This window comes from Molothrus aeneus, chromosome 5 (genome assembly GCF_037042795.1).
Source record: "Molothrus aeneus isolate 106 chromosome 5, BPBGC_Maene_1.0, whole genome shotgun sequence".
NCBI lineage: Eukaryota > Metazoa > Chordata > Aves > Passeriformes > Icteridae > Molothrus > Molothrus aeneus.
In genome coordinates this window covers 69,616,854-69,640,393 of record NC_089650.1, presented here as the reverse complement: position 1 = coordinate 69,640,393, position 23,540 = coordinate 69,616,854, and the positions used below count along the sequence as shown (strand labels likewise).

Genomic DNA, 23,540 nt, shown 5'->3' with positions numbered 1-23,540 from the left:
AGAAAAATCAATTTTAAACGTGATTTTTTTTCCCCACAAAAAAAGAGACCACACGTGCCAGCACTCGGCAGGCACAGACTCGGGGGTTTTGGGCACTTTCACAATCCCATGTCTGCACGAGCCCATTCCAAAGCCATCAGCAACACCTTGGAAAGATGCCCTGGATGGGAGATCCCCACCCAGCCTGCTGCCCGAGGCAGGAGCAGCTGCACCTGCAGCATTCCCCAGCCTGCTGTGTCCAACCTGCTCCCAAAACCTCAAACGCGGGTCAGTTGTCACATCCTGCCCCTGGGCATTCTCCTGCTGCCTCACCTAAACCCGCATTTCTCCAGGACCTTCCTCCTACAGGGATCCCAGATCCCACAGATTCTCTATTTATCCACCTAGAGATATAGATATAGAAATATATAGGTAGATATATAGAGAGATATAAATAAGTAGAGTATATAATAAATATATTAATTATAATATTACATTATATATAACCATATATATCTATATAACCATACACATATATAAGTATATATATATATAAAAAACTATATATATATACATATATATATGTATGTATATATACGTGTGTATATATATAATGTGTATATGTGTGTATATATATATATTTATATATGTGTATATATATATATATATATATATATATGGGGTGATTAATTTAAATCCCAAGGAGTTTTTTGACCCACCAGAGCACAGAGCATGGAATAAACACAAATTGTCTCTAAATGAAGGGACATCCCTGAAAATATTTTGCTTCTCATGCTGCTCTTAAACAACTCCTGGGAACTCTTCTTGTGCCTGTCCCTGTCGTGTTTTCCATGTCATTCCTAAGGAAAAAAGAAATCCATTATCTTCAGGGAATTAGGTATCAAGTTCTACCTCAAGAGTCAAAAATCCCACAGATTTACACCCATTTTTATTATTTCCCTCAGCTCCTTTCCTCTCTGTGTTTCAAATCCTTTATTTTTTAGCTCCCTAAAGCATGGAATTGTTTATATTGGCCTTTAATATTATTAAGTCCCACTGACAGTCCACTGAGGTGAATTTTGAGTTCCACAGAAAACGGAAACAATTTGTATTTTTAACTGTTTTTTTCCACAGAAAACGGGGGAAATAAATTTAAAAATGGAATTTCCCACAAAAAATGGGAAAAATGTAGATTTTAACACTGGTTCTCCCACAAAAAAGGAGAAATTTCCCTTTCGTGCTGTATCTTAAATAAAAATATAAATATAAATAAATAGTTCTAAACTGTATTTTTTTCCACCAAAAAAATAAGGGAAACATTTCCATTTTGAACTACCTTTTTTCCACAATTTCCACTTTAAAATGGATTTTTCCACCAAAACAATGAAAGAAAAATCCATTCTAAATTTTTTTTTTTCACCAAAAAAAAAGCAAAAAACCCTGCACCAAATTATTTTGGACAGATTTTTTTTCAAAATGTCTATTTTAAAAGGTATTTTCCAAGAATTTACATTTTAAACTGGATTTTTCCACCAAAATTATGGCCAAAAAAAAAAAAATCTATTTTAAACTGATTTTTTCGCAACTCTCATTTTAAACTGGGTTTCCCCACCAAAAATATGGGGAAAATAATAAATTTTAAACTGATTTTTCCACAACTCCCATTTTAATCTGGATTTGTCCACTAAAAACATGCGAAATAATTTTTTATTTTAAAATGTTTTTTCCGCAACTTCCATTTTAAACTGGATTTGTCCACTAAAAACATGCAAAAAAAAAAATATTTTAAAATGCTTTTTTTGCAACTTCCATTTTAAACTGGATTTGTCGACCAAAAACATGACCAAAAAAATTGTATTTTAAACTGATTTTTTAGCAACTCTCATCTTTAAACTGGATGTTCTCACCAAAAATATGAAAAAGAGCCTATTTTAAAATGATTTTTCTGTAACTTCCATTTAAACTGGCCTTTCCCACCATATATATGCCCAAAATAAATCTATTTCAGACCGCTTTCCCCTGGATTTCCACTCCAACCCCGGTTTCAGCCCCGCCGCGGCCCCGCGTCCCTCGGCGCCCCTGAGGCGGGAACGGCCGCGACCTCCCCAACATGGCGCCGACCTCCCGCCCATGGCCGCCCCCGCCGCCCTCGCCCTCCCCAAGATGGCGGCGGCGCGGCGCTATGACGCCATACGTCCCGCTCCCCCCCTCTCGCTGTCCCCGGCCTCCTCCGCCGCCGCCGCCGCCGCCGGTCCCCGCCTCCCGCGCTCGCCACCGCGGCGGCCGAGGGCGACTCGCGCCGCCGCCCCGCTCGCCCGCCGCCCGCCCTCCGCCCGCCGCGGCCCCGCGGCGCGGGCCCGCCGCAGCGCAGCCGCTCTGAGGTGAGCGTCCTACCGCGCAATCTCCTCCAGCCCCGGCGCAGCCGCACCAACGCGGGGCCCCCGCCGCCCGCACCCGCTCCCCCGGCGGCCGCGACCGCCCGGCCGCGCCGGGCCCGCGGGGCCGCCCCGGGGCCGGGGCAGCGCGGGGGGGCCGGGACGGGCGGCGCGGGCAGCGGCCACGGGAGCGAGGGCCGGGGGGCGGCGGGTGCGGGGAGGCCTCGGAGCTCCCGCCCGGGCTGAGCCGGGCCCGGCCGGCCGGGGAAGTTGGGCCGCGGCCGCAGACATTGGCGGGGCTTTTGCTTCGCCCTTTTCCCTGCTGTTCTCGGAGCCCCTTCTTGCCTGCTTTTGGCCCTCACCACCTTTTTGTTTTTAACCCATTATCCCTCCTTTTTTTTCCTCCTTCACCCTCCCCCTTTTTTTTCTTCACTCCCCCTTTTTTTGCCTTCACCCACTTTTTTTGTATTCACCCCCACTTTTTTGCTTTCACCCCCATTGTTTTACTCTTCACCCCCCCTTTTGTTTTCTTTTAACCCCCCCCTTTTTTTGCTTGTTGCCCACTCTTTTTTTTTTCCCTTCACACCCCCATTTTTTCCCCTCACCCTCATTTTTTCCCTTCATCTCCCCTTTCTCCCCCATAATCAATTCGTTTGTAAAAGGCCTTAGAGATAAATGAGTGCAACCTTGATAAAGTTCCTCTTCATGCCCCCTTTCATTCCTCCCTTCATCTTTGGTGTTTTTTCCCCTTCACCGCCTATTTCTTGCCCCAGAATCACAGAACCAGTTAAGTTGGAAAAGACCTCTGAGCTCATTGATGAAGTTCCCCTTCATTCTCCCTTCCCCCCCCCTTTTTTTTCCTCTCATCCCTCTTTTTTTCCCCTTTTACCCCCCCTTTCTCCCTCCCCTTTATTTTTCTTTACATTTTGCACATGTATAATTTTCCTCCCTCTGTACAGGAGGTTGGGAGCGACTTGAAACGTGTTAATCACTCACCTCCCCTCCATTAATATACCCAAAAAAGGGCTGTAAATTGCCTATAAAAAAGGGGTGTAACTGGCTGTGTATAAAAATACCCAGAAAAGGGCTCTAAAACATCTGGCTCAGCACAGACCTGGCTGTGACTGAGGTGCTCAGGCCCTTTTTAGTGTAAATAATAATTAAGGGACAGAAATAATTCAGCTCAAGACTTCCTACATTTGAGGTTACCAAGTCTAAGCTTTCTTTCAGCTGCAGATGATTTTTGTTGTGTGGGGAGATGTTTTCTCTGTTCGAGTTTGGGTACTCTGCTTTATGTTTTTATTATTTTTCTCTCCTTCACTGGACTGTTATTTCCTGAATTTGGGATTTTTAATCCTTTAGGCAGGGCCTGGCTGTTGTGGTTTTGTTTCTAAGCCTTGTTGGTCTCTGAGCACGGTTTTAGACCCTCTTCCCACATCCTGAGAGGATTCCCAATGTGAACTCATCCTTTCTTCTCCTTCAGCCACATCACAATTGCTCCTTTCCAAATCCTCTCACAGTGATCTTACATTTCCCAAATATTGAGGAAATGGGTGAGAGAATTGTTCATCTTTTTAATTGAAATTTTTGTGCTGGTGGTAAAACTGGGATCAATGATTTATTTTTTTCTCTTGAGGGTGAAAGAGGAAGTGCACGATGATGATGATGATGATGGTACTTGTGGGAAGCTGAGGATTGTAACAACCGAATTTTTCTGGGTTTTAACCTTGCCCATCCATCCCTGGAAATGTCCAAGGCCGGGTTGGATGGGGCTTGGAGCAACCTGGGCTGGTGGGAAAATGGGATGGGATTTATGGTCCCCTCCAACCCAAACCATTCCATGATTCCACCGAGTGTCACAGTGCAGGGTTCATTTAAATCCTCTCTTGTTCCTCTGTAGTTTCTTGGAGTGTTTTTGGTGTTTTGCAGAGCATCTCAGCTGGTTTTTGTGGAGTTTTGTTGCATCCTGGTTGTTTTCCATGAGCCTCGCATCATTTTTGTGAGGTTTGCTGATGAGCTCTTGTGCACAGGCCATAAACACAGCGAGCTGGGAGCCCTCAGCCTCATCCCTGCGGGTTTTGTGCAGGTCCTGGAATATTTTAGGATTTAGGAAATGTGGGGTCTGACAGAGGAGCCTTGGCCACCCCATTCCAGAGGTTAAATGAAACCATCCTGGAAAAGCCAGCCCTGCCAGTGAGAGTCCTTGGTGTGGGTGGGAGGTTGCACCTCTGTGCTGCTCCGTCAGGAAAATGGGAAATTTGGGGGATTAAGCCCAGGGAGGTGGTGGAATCCCCATCCCTGGAATTGTTCAGTTTGGCCCCTGAAGCTGAGGTTTGGTGGTGAACACGGCAGGGTTGAGTTGAAGGTTGAACTCGATGCTCTCAGAGGCCTTTCCCAACTTCAGTCCATGATTCCATGGAAAGGCCTCTTTGCTCCCAAGGGAGCTTGGCCACTGTGGGGTTTGTCCTGCCATTAAATTCCTGCCATTAATTGGCTGGAATTCCCTGGACAGAAGCCTGGTCAGCTGCTCTGATGTCCACCTGCAGCCCACAGGTGTCTTGGTGTGAGGGATTCTTCCCATGCTGGGGTTTCATCAGTTTTCTGTCTCTCAGGAGCCTGGATCACCTTTTTTTCAGCCTTAAACCAGGAGATTTAACTTCTGGCAAGCTCAGGCCTGGAATATTTCAGTCCTGTAGGGGAAACCAAGGAACCCCGAGAGAGAGAAGGAGCCCAGACTGGGAGCACTGGGGCCACTCTTGGTGTCCATCTCCCTTCTAGGGTGGTCATGTCCAACTTCTGCCATGTGCATGCACAAGCTCTGGGAATGTTTCCATTGCTTTTCCAAAGGAGGGAGGTTTCCATGCAGATTCTCTCTCTTGAAGGGTTTGGGAATTATTATTTTTTATGCATTACCTTTCTCTGATGTGGGAAGTTGTCCTCCAGGAAGGCAGCAGGGCACAGTGAACTCTGCTGTGCTCCTGAATCCCTTTTACCAAGAAAATTTAGTCCACCCTTTTCTACATAAGAACATTTTGTGCTGTCAGTAGGAGTGGTGGGGTTGTGTTGATGATTTTCAGTGCAGGGAGTTCTGTGAAATTCAGCCTTGGACTTTATCTTCCTTAGGCTGCTTCTGAAGTTGATCTGTGGGAAAAAAACACACAGTTCAGATATTTTGTGTTACCCATTACCCAGTGCCCAAGATGTTTAATAAAATCATTTTAAACCACTTTTTTGGGAGGTTTTAAAATAACTTCTGATGCACAGTGGGGATTTTACTGGTACTGTTGAGTGCCCCACTACCCTCTGGGGAAAGAACCTTTTCCAAAATGTGGCTTAAGCCCCCTGACACAGCTCCAGCCATTCCCTTGGATGAAGTGGAACCCTGTCCCTGTGTGTGTTTAAAGGGGATCCATCCTCTTAGGGTTTGGAGTTCAGCTTTTTGTTAGGTCATTTTAATGCTTTCCCACACCCCTGCCCTGATCCATTTCTCGCTTATTTTAGTGATTAAATTTGTGTGTCTGCCCTCATGGATCTCTTCATCAGCTCATTTTGCCTGTGAATCCAGACCAGGTGAATAAATCCTGGCAAAGTCCCTGTGGTTTCCAAATATTGCAAATTACAGAACTCAGAACATGATTGGTGTCTTTTATCTCTTCAAACTAAAGCTCCCCCCAGAAGCCCTCACCACGTCCCAGCCTAAAGGCTGCAGTGCAGTGTGAGAAAAGCTTTAAGGTCCAGAATTGTGCAGGGCTTTGTGCCAGGGATGAGGAGCCTCTCACCTGTCCAGGTAAACCTGCACCATCCAGGAGCTTCCAGCTTTGGGGAATTCAGCTTTGTTCTGTGCCCACTGCAGCAGTTGCAGTAGGGTTCAATATTTGTGGATTCCCCAATTCTGGTCTTTCTGCTTTTTTTTTCTCCCCCAAAACTGGCGGGGCTGCTCCAGTTGCCAGCTGGACAGTGGGGCTGGCTGGGAATTGTCCAGTTTCTGGGAAACCTCAGAGCCTGTTATCCTTTGGGAATGTCACAGCTACAGCCAGGAGCTGTCCCTGCGTTTCACCAGAGTCTGAGAGGTTTTTCCCAGGATTTTGGAGCTCAGGCTGCGTTCCAGTTTTTTGGGAAGGACTCTGAGGCTGCTCTGGGTTTGCTGTGGATGAGTTGCTTGCCAGACTCCGAGAAGGAATCCAAGAAGGAGTCCAGGAGGGAATCCCTTGCTCTGCCAGATGGAGCCCAGGGAGCTGCAGGCTGTGTTTGGTGCAGCTCACAGCTTGTCCTGATCCACGCTGACATTTTCATGTCAATGAAATTCCACCTTGGTTTTTCCCTCCTGGAAAAAAAGACGTAGCTGTACAAAACCCCTTTGGACACTCGGGATGGCAGGTGGATTCCATCTCAGTAGGACTGGGAATTCCAGTGTCTCCTTCCTGATTTCCCCCCTTTCTCAGGGACTGTGCTGCTTTTGCCAGGGAGTGTAGCCTGGTTTTGTGCTGGAGGATGGCAGCAGGAGTCTCCTTAGTTTAGGGCATTATTTTTGTTGTTATTTTTGTTTGGCAGATGTGTGAATTGTTTGTGTGCTGCCTGTGGTGCCTATAAATAATAAATGGGTTGCTCAGATCCTGCAGTGACTCGGAGGGAAACTCAACTTTTTCAGCCCTACAAAATTCACCTGACCTCAAATACAGAAGGAAAAAACCCATGAAAGTGTATTTTCACTCACAGACCACGTTTGCTTGTGATCAGTGTGACCAAGGAAGCCAATCCAGAAGTAACTGAGTCCCTCCCACTGTTCATTACATAACCATCTAATTAAAGGAATCAGACAGGGATGACTTGGAAAACTCCATACTCTGGGTCAAAAATACTTGCAAAGCCACAGCCCAGAGTGCCCATGTTTTATTTATGCTGAGGAATGCTGTGTAAATGAAGAAGTTTATTCTTGGTGTCAGCCTTTAGAGTCTCCTGCTGCTTCTGCAGCCGCTTCCTTGGGCACCAGAAAAATCCTTTAACTCCTGATTTCCCTTTGGGAGGAGAAGGGACTCCAACAGTGCTGCTCCTTTCCCTCCCTAGAAGGAGCTGGTGGATTCAGAGCTCTTCTTGTGGTTGCTTTGAGTTGAAAGTTGGGTTATTTTCAGGCTTATGAATTCTGCATCGTGAGCATTCCCATGGATTTAGGGGTAAATCGGTGAATTTGGTGCCTTGCTCCAGAAGGAAACAGTGAATTTCCCTGGGAATGGTTGGAATACTTCAGCCCTGATAATCTGAAGCGTGTGTAGATGGAGGTAGTGGTGGAGGTAGTGGTGGAAGAAGATCTGAAGGACAAAATGTGGCAGCAAATAAAAATCCACAGTCCATTTTCAGCAGGTGGAGCGTGGGGTTGTGGCAGGAGCTGTGTGTGGAATTCCCTCAGGATTTGCATACTGTGCTCAAGGCAGGAAAAGCTTTAGCCACAGGGTTAGGGTGGCTCAGGGCTGGAATTGCAGGGTGGCTCAGTTCTGGGTGCTCTCTGTGGGTCTGCAGAGTCCCCCTGCCCGTGTGGCACCGAGGGGACACGGAGAGCGCAGCGCCCGGCCCGTTCAACAGGCTCTGTCAGCGTGGAGAGGCAAACCTGGGACCAGCATTTAAACCCAGCTTGGAGGTGCTTCCCACCTGAAAGGCTGGCAGGCAAAAATCTCTCTGGTGTGGTTGGGCTGGAAATGCAGGGTTTTTTCCCTCCAGAAAACACAAATGTTGGAGGTGCAGAATGTGAGGCTGCGAGTGTGACTGAGGTGGGATTTTCTCCTGGGATTTTCTCACGTACCTGCTGTGTTTGCACAGGGTCAGTTTCCCTTTCTGGGGTCGTGGAGTCATCATGGAATTGTGGAATGGGTTGGGCTGGAAGGACCTTACAGCTCATCTTGTGCCATGGCAGGGACACCTCCCAGTGTCCCAGGCTGCTCCAGCCCCAGTGTCCAGCCTGGCCTTGGACATTGCAGGGATGCAGGGGCAGCCCCAGCTGCTCTGGCAATTCCAGCCCAGCCAGGAATTCCTCATTGCCAAGATCCCATCCCTGGCTGCCCTCTGGCACTGGGAGCCATTCCCTGGGTGCTGTCCCTGCAGGCCTTGGCCCCAGTCCCTCTGCAGCGCTCCTGGAGCCCCTGGAATGTGCTGGAAGCTCTCCCTGGAGCCTTCTCTAGGCTGGGCACCCCCAGCTCTCCCAGCCTGGATCCCTGGGAACTGAGGGGCTCCAGCCCTGCAGCAGCTCCAGGGCCTCCTGTAGATTTGCTCCAGCAGCTCCATGTCCTTATGTTCATGAGTTCCCAGTGGATTTTCTGGGGAGTTTTTCCTCCTCAAGTGCATATTTTGCAGGGCAGCCAAGCAGACGTGTTCTTGAACCACTTGAACTTAAAGAAGGGGTGGCCAGGCTGCCATTTTGGTGGAAGTTTGATAATTAAACATGCTTGGGACTGTACTGTCTGTTCTCACCACGTGCTGATCTTGACTTAATGCCTTGTGAGGACTGAGTCCTTAAGGTGACCCATCGTCATTTTGGGCACCACCATAGAAAAAAGGTTCAAAGGTATTAGAGAGTGTCCAAAGGAGGGACACAGGGATGAGGAAGGGGCTGAGGGGCAGCTGAGGGGACTTGGTTTGTCCAGCCTGGAGGAGAGGAGGCTGAGGGGAGACTCACTGGGAGCTGCAGCTTCCTCAGGAGGGGCAGCTCTGGTCTCTGCCCTGTGTGACCAGGGACAGGATCTGAGGAAATGCTATTAAGCTGTGTCAGGGGAGGGTCAGGTTGGATATCAGGCTGGGTATCAGATAGATAGATAGATAGATAGATAGATAGATAGATAGATAGATAGATAGATAGATAGATAGATAGATAGATAGATAGATAGATCATATATATATCAGCTCTGGCACAGCCTTGAGGCTGCCAGAGCTCCAGGAGAATTTGGACAGTGCTGCCAGGCACAGAGTGGGACTGGGGTCTCCGTGCAGGATCAGGAGTTGGATGGATGTTCTGTTCCCGTGGATCCTGTCCAACTGAGGATATTCCCAGATGGAGCCAAGGCTGTTCAGAGCTCGTCCTTGCTGGGCACATGGTGATCCTTCCCACCCCGGAGCCTCCACAGCATCTCTGTCCCCTCCCTGTTGCTCAAACCTTTCTGTGTCACCCATTCTCTCTTCCTGTGGTAGTCCAGCATAACCACTAATCCTCTCTCTCCACGGAAGAGGATTAAAATGGGCACATTTGCACCTTACAGCGGCCAGGCAGGGCCATGCTCTGTCTTTTCCAGCAGTAATCCCAAGGGCTGCACCTCTGTGCCCAGCCAGGAATGCTTCAGCCAGCACCAAACAGCAGCCTGTGCTCGTTGGGTGAGGAAGAATCCTTAAAAGACAACTTCTGGCTGTTAATTAAAAGAGCTGAATTGACTAAAGATGAGTAACTCGCTTCACGCTGTTAGAACGACTCCTGGGTTCTGCAGGTCTGAGGAAAATAGGTTAAAATTGGGATTTCTGTGTGGCTCTTTGAATAAAATGCAAGAGTTATAAAGTATTACCTCAGAGAGTGGCATTTATCATGTCCTGGTTCCTAAACCTGTGGCAGACCACGCATCCTGCAAAAAGATTTGAGGGGAAAAAGGTGCTACTGGTGGGTACTGGTGAGGGGGAGTCACCCCAAATGCTGCCTGTGAAACCTGCAGAGCCTGGGGCAGGCACGGGAATGCCAAATGAGAATTCCATCCAGAGGTTCACGGTTCTGGGTGCAGTTTCACTGCCAGGTTTGGGTTTCACTCGGCTGCCACAGCCTGGGATGCGGTGGTGCCCTTCCCGTGGGTTTCCAAATGGGAATTGTGCCCTTTTCTTTCTTGGACTCTTCCTGGGGAGGGCTGATTCCACTGGGATGTCACTTCTTGGTGCCAAAGCTTGAGAAGAGTCTTCAAGGGCAATCCACCTCATCTTTGTGTTTACCCCGTGGCTTCCTGCTGGTGTTCGGTGCTAAATATATGAAATTTAGCTGCAAAAAGGGCCCATTGCAAGTCCCATTGTCCCTGATGGCAGCTCTCAGCAGCACGTAGGAGCCATTATCCTAATAAATACCTGTGAAATCCTGTTGGTTTCTTTTCCAGAGCTGCCACAGTGAAAGTTTTTCCCCTGCAGGGGGATTTCTTTGCTCTTTGATGTGAGATTGTGACAAAGAGAGCGCGTTAATAGAAGGAATTTTGGCTTTGTTTGCTAGAATTCATTTGATTTCAGGGCTTTTCACGCCGAGACCAGGAGCATTGGGTTTTTGGTATTTTTTGTACCCCGTGCTAATTAAAAGGATCATTTTACTAATGTTATGCCACAGGAGGACGCTGTGGAACGAGAGCTGGATCCTGGTGTTGCTCGAGTCACCGTATCTGTGCCAGGCACGTAAATGAGATGTTCACTTCAATCTTGATAGGAAGGGAAAAAACTGGAGTGTCTTATCTTGCTTTGTGCCTGGTATCAGCCGTGCTGCTGACAGGAGTCAGTGTCTCCAGTCCCGGAGAGTCTTTCCCATCCAAAACCTTGAGCAGCTTCTGGAGGGGCAGGTGCTCCACTGGAGGGAAAAAAAACAAACAGTTTTTTAGCAGGTTGTGGTGTTGGCTTCAAAGTTTTCCTCATGAACAAGAGAGCTTTTTTTTTTTTTTTTCCCTTGGAAAATGGGATTTTGGTATTTAAATGTGCGTTTTCAATGAGTTGTGGCAATCAGTGAGATATTAATCGAGCTTATCCCGGTGAATGGTGGTGTTTGCTTATCAGACCCGCAGGGGTGATTCCCTCTAGGCGCAGTTTTATACAGGAGAGGTGTCAAGTTCACCCTAAATAGGAATTAATGAACGATACTTACCCAGTGAGAGATGCCAATGCAATGTGGAAATCAAGGAAAGAGCTGCATCTGTGTGACTGGGAGTCTGGAATCACCTGCTGGGGACACCTGGACGCCCTCTCTCTCCTGTCCCCGTGGAGAAAAGAGCAGGAGAAGCTCTGGGACTGGCGTGGCGGTGGTTGATTGGTGGGAGTGGGGGCTGGTGCTGTTGGAATTGGCTGGCACAGAGCTCCTGGTTTCTCCTGGAAGTGCTTTCTTCACCAGCACTCTCAGGAGATGCCGGGAGGGAGCTCCACGCCCCGGCTCGGAGGTGGATGAGATGCCAGGTTGGCCCAGATGGAGGAGAAACCGAGCCAGGACAACACCAGGAGTGGCCATTCCTCCTTTTTAAAGGTTGCCCTCTAATCCTCCCCTCAGCTGGAGCAGCCCCTCTGAGCCAGACCATGCCAGGAACCACCAAACCCAGCTCGTGTCTGGCCATTCTCATGGAGGGAAGACACAAATCTCTCTGACCACTGATTTCAATCTCATCTCCTGGTAAAAATCATGGAATACATCCCTGGGTTTGTGTTTGTTCCCAGAGGAGGTTGGCTCTCTGTGGTTGTGACCATCAAAATGTGATGTAGCAGAAATCTGCAGGTGCTAAACCAGGATGTGCCTGCTCTCCTGAAAAACTGCATAGAGGGTCTTGTGCCAGAACAGGAAAAGCAGGACTGGACAATTTCAAAGGTCTAATTCCACTCAAACAGGGTTTGATTTTATTAGGAAATGGCCAGTGATTGATTTCCTGCTAAGATCAGTTTTCACTTAGGAATTATCCCAGGCTGCCTCTGCGGGGAAATCGGAGTTTATCGAGATGCACAGCCAGAAGTGTGGAAGAGCTTTTTAAAGAACACATTCCTGAGCACTCAGTGCAGGGGAAGTGCTTTCCAACCTGATTGAATCCACCGAGTGTGACCCAGTTGAAAAATCTCCCTCACATCACGTCAGCCCAGATCATCAAAGGTGCTTTGGATCCCTCCCTGTCACGAGCTGCCAGCCGTGCCCGTGGTGCTGTGGCAGGGAGAAGGAAGAGGAGTGGCAGCCACAAACTGTTGGTAGATCTTGAAATAAAATGGAAGTGGGGTCTTCCTTACCCTCCTGGGAGTGAGGAAGCAGCTCAGCAGGAGCAGGGAAGTCCTGGGTGCCACCAGCAGCATCTTGGGAAACTGCTCCAGCCTTGTTCTGTGGCTCGTGGAGATGAAGCAGCAGTTAGTGGGGAATCTCCCTCCCAGCAAGGGGAAGGGGAACAGCAAACAGTGGCCAGAACCTGATTTAGAGGGTGATTTCCTACAGAGAAGGAAAGGGTGACCTTCCCCAATGTCCCTTTCATGGTTGTATCCTAGGAGGGATCCTCTCATGAGAGGACAGAGCAAGCAGGTCTCTCAAAAGCTCCACAGAATTCCTATTTTGCTTCCTTTCAAAGTTATTTAAACCACCAAAGAAGCGAGACCCAGTGATTCTTTTTATTTATTGCTGATCTGAGCAGGGTTTCAAATTAATGAGGTGTGGGCTGAGCTGGTAAAAATGGCACCATGATTTAACATTGCAGAGGATAAATGCTCATCTCCAGCTTCAGTCTGTCTCAGTCGTGTCTCCTGCAGCATCTGAAGCAAAACCTCTTCAGTGGGATAAAGGTTTAAAATCATTCCAGGCCCTGCCTGTGTAAGGGAGTTTTTCCATGGTGCTGCTGTTTCTCATGATTTTTTCTGGTGTGGGATTTTCATTTTGGACTCAGTTTTAAGCACCCTTTAAGCTGTATGGTGATGGTAGAGGATGGTGTCTGTGGGGGTTTTATGGGCTGAGTTGTGTCTTGTTAGAATCACACCACAGAGACCTTCATTTCAATCCACGTGGGTTTAAATTTGGTGTGGAATTTATGGGGTTTGCAACCAGTTCCTGTTGTTTTCTGGTGGTTTGAGTGGGGCAGCTCTGCTGTTTCCTCCTGCCTCTGGTGTTCCTCCAGTGATGCTGTCAGCGGCCACTGGTCAGGGCTGACAGGACACCAAGGGAACCCCTTACACACTCATGAAGCAGCTGCACTGTGTGATGAGAGGGACTTTATCCTCATATTTTTCTATAAACACTTTAAATTACTTTAAAACAAACTACTGGCTGTCATCCAAGCCTTCTGGACTAAGGAAGTGTCCAGAAATGTCCTTGCAGTCACCGCTGTGTCATTAGGCTGTCCCTCCTCCTGAAACTGCTCTGGTTTTGGGAGAACACCAGGGATCACCCTTCCTTTCCCGGGGTGGGGAATGCTCCTCTCTAAAGGATGAAGGGAACAGCTTTCCTTTCATCCCTGTGCCCAGATCCCTGCCCCAATCCAGGCCCCATCCTTTGCATGTGTCACAGGGGTGCTTGGCTGGCCCAGCTTGGTGACACCTTCACCTGCCAGCCAAGGTGGTGGCCCACAAAGCCTGACTGGGGTCAGGAATCCTTTGGGAATAATTTGAATACGGGAATGGCTTCCCAAGGTTTCAGTGTTGGTGACATTAGGTGTAGGCTGCCTTGAGTGCAAGGTTTAGTTCCAGTGGTTTCATTTGTTGTCTTGGGGTCTTGTCTCCTGACTTTAAAGTCACTGTGCTCTATCAGTCATGTTCTGATCACATCTTCCCATGGGTTTTTTAAATTTTAATAGTCAGAAAAGCAGCAATGTCCCCTTTCAGGAAAAGCTCAGTGTCTTGGGAAATCTGTTAAGCTGGTCCATAAGGATTTACTTGAGATATTTTTTCCCACCCATTTTTCTGTGGTGATGGCAGTGTGAGTTTCATGGCAGGAGTTTTGGGCTGGTTGTTCCTCCACCAGGAGTTTTCAGTTTGTCTCAATGTACAGATATTATTTTCCCACCCATTTTTCTGTGGTGATGGCAGTGTGAGTTTCATGGCAGGAGTTTAAGGCTGATTGTTTCTCCACCAGAAGTTTTCAGTTTGTCTCAATTTGCACCTCGAAGTCTCAGTCCCTTCCTTGCTGGCACTGTTTGAACTCCTGCTATTTTTGGATGGTTCTAATATTACAACCCAAGTTGTAAACAGGGTTGGACAACAGCAACATCAGACTCCAGCAGCTTTTTTTGGGAGGATTGGGAGTCTGAAGCTGGTTTGGCTTTAGCTGTAGCCTCAGTAGGTTTGTGACAGTCTCACAACAGCAATTCTGCTGTCCCTCAGGCTGGAATATTCCAACCCTTCCCCAGCACTGCCGATCCCATCCCTAACCATGTCCCCAGGGTCTGTTAAATCCCTTCAGGGATGGGGGTCCAGCACTTCCCTGTTCCACTGGCAACCCCTTTGGAGAAGAAATGTTCCCTAAAATCCCATCTAAACTTCCCCAGCACAACTTGAACCCATTTCCTCTTATCCTGTGGCCTGGGAGAAGAGACCAACTCCCACCTGGCTGCAACCTCCTTTTTGTTTGGTCAAAATACCCCTCTTGACAAAATGGTTTGGGTTCCTGTGTCTCAGTGACCCCTCATGGCATTCTGTGATCTGTGTAAGTCAGGAGCTCTAATTCCATGACTGTTCTTACCAGGTCAGAACCTTTTTTTAAATTTATTTTCTTATTCCCTGCAGCTGGTCACCTCTTTCTGCTCTTTGCCCTGAGCAGGAGCAGATTCCCTTTGGGGAATCTCTTTTTGAGGGTTGAGGTTCTAATTCTCCTGTTGGAAAATCTCTTAGGGATGTGCCTTTTCTTTGCCACAAACGTACAGCAGGCACAGACTGAAAATATCCCTGCACCTCCCATCCTGGTCCTTCTGCCCAGATCTGTGCTCCCAGTGTGTGGTCCAGGGCCCTGCTGGCTCTGTAAGCTGCTGCTTTGCTCGGTGCTTTGCCACTGGATGCTGTAATAAATCAGCTTTCTGTGATATTTGTGCTTGGGCTGTGATGGCTTTGCCTCTTTCTGGACTCTGAGTTCAGGTCTGGGCCCCTCCCGAGCAGAAAGATCCGGAGGGGCTGGAGTGTGTCCAGGGAATGGAGCTGGGAAGGGTCTGGAGAGCCAGGAGGGGCTGAGGGAGCTGGGAAGGGTCTGGAGAGCCAGGAGGGGCTGAGGGAGCTGGGAAGGGTCTGGAGAGCCAGGAGGGGCTGGGGGAGCTGGGCAGGGTCTGGAGAACCAGGAGGGGCTGAGGGAGCTGGGCAGGGGCTGAGCCTGGAGCAAAGGAGGCTCAGGGGGCCCTGGTGGCTCTGCACAAGTCCCTGCCAGGAGGGCACAGCCGGGAACAGGGACAGGAGCAGAGGGAACGGCCTCAGGCTGGGCCAGGGCAGCCTCAGGGGGGAATCAGCAGGAATTCCCCCATGGAAAGGGGCTCAGGCCTTGGCAGGGGCTGCCCAAGGAGATGGTGGAGTCCCCATCCCTGAGGGTGTCCAAGGAATTCCTGGATGTGCCACCTGGTGCTCTGCTCTGGGGAGGGGATATAGGTTGGACTCGATGATCTCAGAGGTCTTTTCCATCCTCAGTGCTCCTGGGATTCTGTGCTGGCATCTTCGTTTGTGTCCTGAGCTATTGAGGTCAGAGGAGACTTTGTGTCACCCTCAGGCCTCTTCCCTGAGAGCTGGAACTTGATGTGGCAAAACCAAGTCCCACCTTTGACCGTTCAATGGAGAATCTTAGGGCTGCAGGGTCCTTGGGGACCTTCCCTCCAGCAGAGATAATGATGTCTGGGTGCCGTGTTCTTTTTGGAAGTGTGGATTTTTCCAAACTCTTTAACCTAAAGAGTTTTAGGTTAAAACTCTCCTGGCTCTTGGCAGAGTTATTTCCCTCTTGCAGACACCCTGAGGGAGGAGGTGATCTCTGTCCCTGCTGCTCACAGCCTGGCTTTTTGTCACGTTTTTTTGTCACTTTTTTTTGTCACGTTTTTTTGTCACACCTTTTTGTCACGGTTTTTTGTCCTGGCAGTGACTCTTGATGGAAGAGCACGGGGTGAGCCAGGCAGAGCACATGGCTACCATCGAGGCGCACGCCGTGGCCCAGCAGGTGCAGCAGGTACACGTGGCCACCTACACGGAGCACAGCATGCTGAGCGCCGACGAGGACTCGCCCTCCTCGCCCGAGGACACCTCCTACGACGACTCCGACATCCTCAACTCCACGGCGGCCGACGAGGTCACCGCGCACCTGGCGGCTGCAGGTAACGCCCGGGGGCTGCTCCGTCGCCTCTTGGGGAAGGTGAAACGGGAAAGCCTTGTCAAATGGGATTGTCTGGCAAGAGTTTGGAGAATATGGAAACTATGAGTGAGATTGAAATGAAAGCAAGCTTTGAGATCCCTCAGTTACTGAACAACTGGAAAACAATGGTGTGGCCACTGAAGGTGATCCCCTTTTGATGGAACAACACCCTCTGCTTGCAGACAGGCCCAAGGGGCAGAGCAGACCCTACAGCTTGGCAGAAGGTGCCCAAAGAGGAGTTTGTAGGGTTTAAAATGTAGCACAGTATGGGAATGTAATGATTCTTATAGGCTGTATGTAAATGCTCTTGGATTTGTATCTTGTACTGGATTGGTCAGTGAGAATATGCCACCACCCTGACACACAGGGGGGCAGCTCCTGCTCTCACTCTGGCTGTGGATTGGTTTGTATTACTGCGTTGTTTATTTTAGATTTTATTTTCTTTCCTTATAAAGAACTGTTATTCCCATTCCCATATCTTTGCCTGAGAGCCCCCCTTAATTTCAAATTCATAACAATTCAGAGGGAGGGGGTTTGCATTTTCCATTTCAGGGGAGGCTCCTGCCTTTCTTAGCAGACACCTGGATTTTCAAACTCAGACACAGGCCTAAAACAGTCAGGTGTCCTTGAGTTTCAGGCCTAGAGAGGAATTGTTTTATCTGAATAAAATGGGAGAACAGCAGCTGACAGGCTAAGGAGTTTTAGAGTTATACACTAAAGCAGTACAGGGTCTGAAAAATAGAAAAGCTAGATCCTAAGACATCACTATTCCATCTCACCCACAGGAATATTCCACAGGAAATTCTCCCTGCTGGCCACTTGAATCCCACATCATTTCTGTGTGCATCACAGAGGTGCTGGGAATTGCTGCTTTGCACAAAGGTCCCTGCTAAAATGCTACCTCAAGTAACAAAATTAAAATACCAAATATGTCAAAGAGCAAAGATTATTTCAGGCCCCACATAAACAACAGCAGAAACTAACCCAGGAGTGCAGCCTTGCTGAGTCAGGGAGCTCACATGCCAGGCCTCTCTCCCTGGGAGATCCACAGAAAATCCTGACATATCCAGACTGGGAAGGTACTTCAGAATCACAGATTCCTCCCAGTGAGCCAAATGTCCTCCAGACTGGCCCTAGTGGGTCTGCATTGGCAGAAAAATGGGGTGATGATAAAGCAGTGAGTCTGGCCTGACTCTGTATCAGACTTGAGACCAAACCTGTGAGGTTCCACCACCCCCTGAGCATCCCATGCCTCTTGCTTTTGAACTTTTCCACCCTCCCATCCTGCAGGAATTTTTCTTTCCCCTTCCCTTCTAGCACACAGGATTTTCAGGCCTGGGTGGTCCTCAGAAGACTCTGGTAGAACACTGCTGGGAACTCTGGATTTTACATTTCTTTTCCTGGTAGAACCCTGCTGAGAACTCTGGATTTTACATTTCTTTTCCTGGTAGAACACTGCTGGGAGCTCTGGATTTCACATTTCTTTCCCTGACAGGGCACTGCTGAGAACTCTGGATTTTACATTTCTTTCCCTGACAGGGCACTGCTGAGAACTCTGGATTTTACATTTCTTTCCCTGGTAGAACCCTGCTGGGAACTCTGGATTTTACATTTCTTTCCCTGGTAGAACACTGCTGAGAGCTCTGGATTTCACATTTCTTTCCCTGGTAGAACACTGCTGAGAACTCTGGATTTCACATTTCTTTCCCTGGTAGAACACTGCTGAGAGCTCTGGATTTCACATTTCTTTCCCTGGCAGAACACTGCTGAAAACTCTGGATTTTACATTTCTTTCCCTGACAGGGCACTGCTGGGATCTCTGGATTTTACATTTCTTTTCCTGGTAGAACCGTGCTGGGAACTCTGGATTTTACATTTCTTTCCCACTAGAACAGGTCCTTAATCCCTCAGGAAAGGCTCAGACTCCTGATGCTGTAGTTGAGGTGTCCAAGCAGGATTTGTGGAGCTGTACCTGGTTTCCTCTTCCCAGCCACCAGGATCTCCTCAGTCATTCAAAACTTGGGAGTTTTTCAAGATAAAAACACAGAGCTCTGTGAGTGTGAGGAAAACTTTAGGCTGAAAAATGTGACTTTCACCCAGGACTGAGCTGGGATTTGGCAGCCTGGGGGATGGAGCTTTCAGCGCAGCGCTGCAGAGCAGAGCTCAGGGAGGGATTGGTGTCCCTTGGCTCTGCTGGGGACACCCTGGGCACCCCTCCCTGGCTGGGGGGCACAGTGCCAGTGTCCCTCCCGAGCTGCTGGAGCTGACTGACCCTCTGTGCTGTGCTTTGCAGGCCCTGTGGGGATGGCAGCAGCCGCTGCTGTGGCAACAGGGAAGAAGCGGAAGCGGCCGCACGTGTTTGAGTCCAACCCCTCCATCCGCAAGAGGCAGCAGACACGACTGCTCAGGTGAGCACCCACCTGGCCCTGCCACCTCCGTGTCCTCCAGCCAGCTCTGGTGGCCTCTGTGGTCACACCGAGTGCTGTCCAGGAGTCACCCAGCTCGGGGGTTTTTTTTTGGGAGTGTCTTTCTGGAAGCCAGGAAGTTATAAGTTATATTTAAGTTTGGTCCATTTACATGTCAGGGGTAAATCAGGGTTTTAGTTGGCATTAAAGGGTTAAATTGCAGCTCTGCTCATCTCTGATTCTGTGCTCACCAGGACTGACACTCTGGTGGATCCATTGTTGTGTTTTAACCCCAGTTATCTGTCACAGTGATATTCCAAGATACCCATAGTGGCTTTAGCAGAAATTGAAGCTCCTTCCATATCCCAGCTCTGCAAAGGATTTATCTGCCTCACAAAAAAAGTCTTTTGTGCTTGATTAAACCATTCTGGGGATGAATTCAGCATGTGTATATATCCAAATTTCCTTTGCCATTGTGAAGACTGGCAAAGGAATCTCAGGCAGGTATCTCCCCCGGATTATTCTTCCTAAAATTGTGCTCTAAACCCCACGGTGAAGACTGCAGGGTTTAGAGCACAATTTTAGGAAGAGTAACCCAGGGGAGATTCCTGCCTGAGTTGAAACACTTTTTTTTGGCTTTAGAAACTTCCAGTGGAGACAGCAGAGCTCCACAGCCCTGCAGGTGCTGCATTCCAGGTGCTCTGAGGCTCTTTGCCACCTGATGGCCCCCGAGCCACAGCGGAGCTGAGGGCACTGCGCAGCCCTGGAGACTCCACCCAGGTTCCGTGCTCTGGAAACATTTGTGAACATCGGCTGCTACTGTTCCCTGCCTTTTGCAACAAAGCAGTTCCTGCTTTTTATGCTGTTTGGGATCTCACTGGACAGTTAAGGTTTAATTGTTGGGCAGAGTTGCTGCTAAATAATAATCCTTGGGAGTGAACTCCCTGCCTTTTACAGCTCCATTCTGGTTTTCCCTCCTTCCCCCAACTCAGCCCTGTTTATTGCAGTTTCTGTGTCTATTGCAGTTTCTGTGTTTATTGCAGTTTCTGTGTTTATTGCAGTGTTTCTGAAGAACAAATCTTTTTCTCCCTTAAATATGAACAATATATTTTTAAAGAAACTGCTCGGTGAAGGAATTATTTCTTCTCCTTTCACGCAACTACTTCATTTTGCTACATTAAGATAATGACAAAACATCATTTTTTTTCCCCACTCTGACCAGTTGAACACATGTTTGTGCTTGATTTTCACCCACTGGGAATCAAGTGGTAATTCCAAACCCCTGACAGTGGAATCTGTGTGTGGCTGGTGGTGCTTTTGGGCAGCCTCAGGTTCTGAAATGACCAGGACAGGGCTGAGCTGTCACCTCATGGACTGCTCGGGTTTTCTGGGGAAAATACTACTTCTCTCTTGCTTTTGGAGTTTCTGCCACCATTTCTGGCTCTTGCACTGCTTAAAAGGGAACAAGAGGCAGAAAATATCCAGCGGAACGTTTTAATTCCGAAGGGAGTTGCTGATGGGGCAGGTGTTGGGACACCTGGGTTTCCTGTGCTGAGCTGTTGCAATATTTCCAGTTCTTGCTTATCCTGTAGCTTGAATTCCTCCAGATCTGGTTTGAGCAGGACTTTGGTGCTGGAGAATTGCACTCCTGTGATCTGGATGTAAAACAACCTCTGTCTGCAGGCCTCTTGATGAATCATTCAGGTGCTTCAACAAAACACAAGTTTTGTGTTGCTGAGGCAGAGTGAAAGTGCAGACTCTCGCTGCCCCAGCTTTGCTGCTCTGGTGATTTCTCTTTTTACATCAATGAGAAAAGGAGAGAGGGGAGAATAATTGACATTTGAGCTGCTGGGTGACTGCAGGGAGCACAGCAGGCCTGTGGAACAGAGGAATAAACTCCATATGTGGCCAGGCTGAGCAGCTGGGGCTCTGTTTCTCACCTGCTTGGTGCAGGGGAGCTGGCAGCCAGAGGGGTGGTGTTTGTGCTTTCAGCTGGTGCCCATTGCCAGTTTCTGCTGTGTTTCAGGAAGCTGCGGGCCACGCTGGATGAGTACACCACCAGAGTGGGGCAGCAGGCCATCGTGCTGTGCATCTCACCCTCCAAACCCAACCCTGTCTTCAAAGTGTTCGGTGCTGCACCCCTGGAGAACGTGGTAGGTGTCCCTAGGAAAGTGAGGAAGGAAATTCCTCACCTTCTCTGCAGGTTTTGTTCTGTTCAGGGCAGCCTTGGAAGCCTGGTAGGGATCTGAAGGTCATGTTAAAAACCCTGGAAACCAGAGATTAGGTTTTATGGAATACAGTGCTGGACCTGTTGAGTCAGTGATTTCAGAGATCTTTTCCAGCCTTAATTTTCCTCTGACTCCCTGACATGAGGGCAGCACTGAGGTCCTCTCTTCTCTGCAAGAATGGCTGCCTGGCACATCTCACCAGGGGGAATAGCATGGATTAAAAATCAGAGGGAACAGGTCATGATCACAGAATCCCAGAACCCCTGAGGTTGGAAAAGACCTCCAGGATCATTGAGTCCAAGGTGTCAGAACCCCACTTTGTCCCCAGCCCAGAGCTCTGAGTGCCACATCCAGGAATTCCTTGGACACCTCCAGGGATGGGAGCTCCAAAGCTCCCTGGGCAGCCCCTGCCAAGGCCTGAGCCCCTTTCCATGGGGAAATTCCTGCTGATGTCCACCCTGAGGCTGCCCTGGCCCAGCCTGAGGCCGTTCCCTCTGCTCCTGTCCCTGTTCCCTGCAGCACAGCCCAACTTGTCCCCTCCTGGCAGGGACTTGTGCAGAGCCACAGGGTCCCCTCTGAGCCTCCTCTTGTCCAGACTAAACCCTAAAAAATGACATGTTTAAACTCAGCTCTGCTGTCTGCACCTTATTGCAGACCCTGCCCAGGACAAGTTCTACTTTGAGAACTTTTCCTTTCATCCCACAAATTCTTCCCTTGCCAGTGTTACTGCAAGTTTCATCAGCAGGGCTGAGTCTCGGGGGGCTGCTGGCTGCTTCCTGCCAGCTGTGCCACTGTTTGCTCCTCCTGCTCTGCAGCACCTTGGGGAAGGTGGCTGGGCCTGCACCCTGCTCCTCTCCTGGTGCTGCTCACCGTGTTTACCTGAGCCTAACAACTCCCCACAGGTCCGCAAGTACAAGAGCACCATCCTGGAGGACCTGGAGTCGGCGCTGGCCGAGCACGCCCCGGCCCCCCAGGAGGTCAACTCGGAGCTGCCACCCCTCACCATCGATGGCATCCCCGTCTCCGTGGACAAAATGACCCAGGTGAGTGCACAGGTGACCCCGGTGAGCAGCCAGCCCTGGCACAGGCAGGGGAGCAGAGGGATGTTGGGCATCCTGCAGTCACATCCTGTTGTTTTGTGTGGCTGCCTCTCCAGGGGATGGCTCTGATCTCTTCATTCCCCTGGGGCTGTAACAGCTCCGGTTGTGCTTGGAGGTGGAGCTTTGTTAGTGGTGCTGATTTGCTCTGTGAAAAAAAACCTGCTGCTGAGGAGAGCTCAGGCTGCTGGGAGCATTCCCTTTGGAGCTGGTTTTGGCACCTCAGATAATGGGAACAGAGAAAATTTCCCTGTTTGTTCCATTCTTTGCCACAATCTTTTGGCACTGAGGTTGGGCAGGTCTCTCATGGACACCTTTCTGTGTCCTGTAGTTCATTCTCTCTTCCATTTCTTGCTGTGGATTGGAGCAGAGGGGGAATTTGCTGCTCAACCCCAGCTCAGACCCTGAGTGAGATTTTTTTGTTGGAGCTTTGTTAGTGGTGCTGATTTTCTCTGTGAAAAAAAAATGGTGGGAAGAGCTCAGGCTGTTGGGAGCATTCCCTTTGGAGCTGGTTTTGGTACCTCAGAAAGTGAGAACAGGGAAAATGTGTGTTCCATTCTTTGCCACAATCTTAGGTGTCAAAGTTGGGAAGGTCACTCAGGGACACCTTTCTGTGTCCTGTAGCTCATTCCCTCCTCTGTTTCTTGCTGTGGATTGGAGCAGAGGGGGAATTTGCTGCTCAACCCCAGCTCAGACCCTGAGTGGGAGATTTTTTTGTTGGAGCTTTGTTAGTGGTGCTGATTTTCTCTGGGAAAAAAAACTGCTGGTGAGGAGAGCTCAGGCTGCTGGGAGCATTCCCTTTGGAACTGGTTTTGGCACCTCAGAAGGTGGGAACAGGGAAAATGTTCCATTCTTTGCCACAGTCTTTAGGCACCAAGACTGGGATGGTCGCTCATGGACACCTTTCTGTGTCCTGTAGTTCATTCCCTCCTCTGTTTCTTGCTGTGGATTGGAGCAGAGGGGAATTTGCCAAAGGTTCAACCCCAGCTCAGACCCTGAGTGAGATTTTTTTGTTGGAGCTTTGTTAGTGGTGCTGGTTTTCTCTGGGAAAAAAACTGGTGGGGAGAGCTCAGGCTGTTGGGAGCATTCCCTTTGGAGCTGGTTTTGGCACCTCAGAAGGTGGGAACAGGGAAAATGTCCCTGTTCCCTGTTTGTTCCATTCTTTGCCACAATCTTTAGGCACTGAGGTTGGGCAGGTCTCTCATGGACACTTTTCTGTGTCCTGTAATTCATTCCCTCCTCCATTTCTTGCTGTAGCTTGGAGCAGAGGGGAGTTTAAGCCCAGATCAGACCCTGATGGGATATTTTTGTTGGAGACAGGGAATTGTGTGCTCTGGGCATGTGGGAAATTCCCTTTCTCTCCAGGTCCAGCCTGACCTCACTGCTGGAAGAAAGTGCAGGGGACTCCCCAGGGAAGCTTCACC

General features: G+C 49.1%; 1 protein-coding gene across 2 annotated transcripts in view; it reads left to right on the top strand.

Annotated features, from left to right (window-relative positions):
- The first annotated feature begins 2,287 nt into the window (after positions 1-2,287).
- NRF1 (nuclear respiratory factor 1) overlaps positions 2,288-23,540 on the top strand; it is a 60,792-nt gene continuing 39,539 nt past the window's right edge. The window contains exons 1-5 of one of the 2 annotated variants that reach the window (XM_066550161.1): positions 2,288-2,360; positions 16,117-16,348; positions 18,680-18,794; positions 20,818-20,944; positions 21,922-22,062. In XM_066550161.1, the coding sequence (XP_066406258.1) occupies positions 16,126-16,348; positions 18,680-18,794; positions 20,818-20,944; positions 21,922-22,062 (606 nt within the window). In that variant the 5' untranslated portion in view covers positions 2,288-2,360; positions 16,117-16,125. Of the gene's footprint in view, positions 2,361-16,020; positions 16,349-18,679; positions 18,795-20,817; positions 20,945-21,921; positions 22,063-23,540 lie in introns of those variants that run through there. The other variant, XM_066550162.1, reaches the window with a different exon arrangement.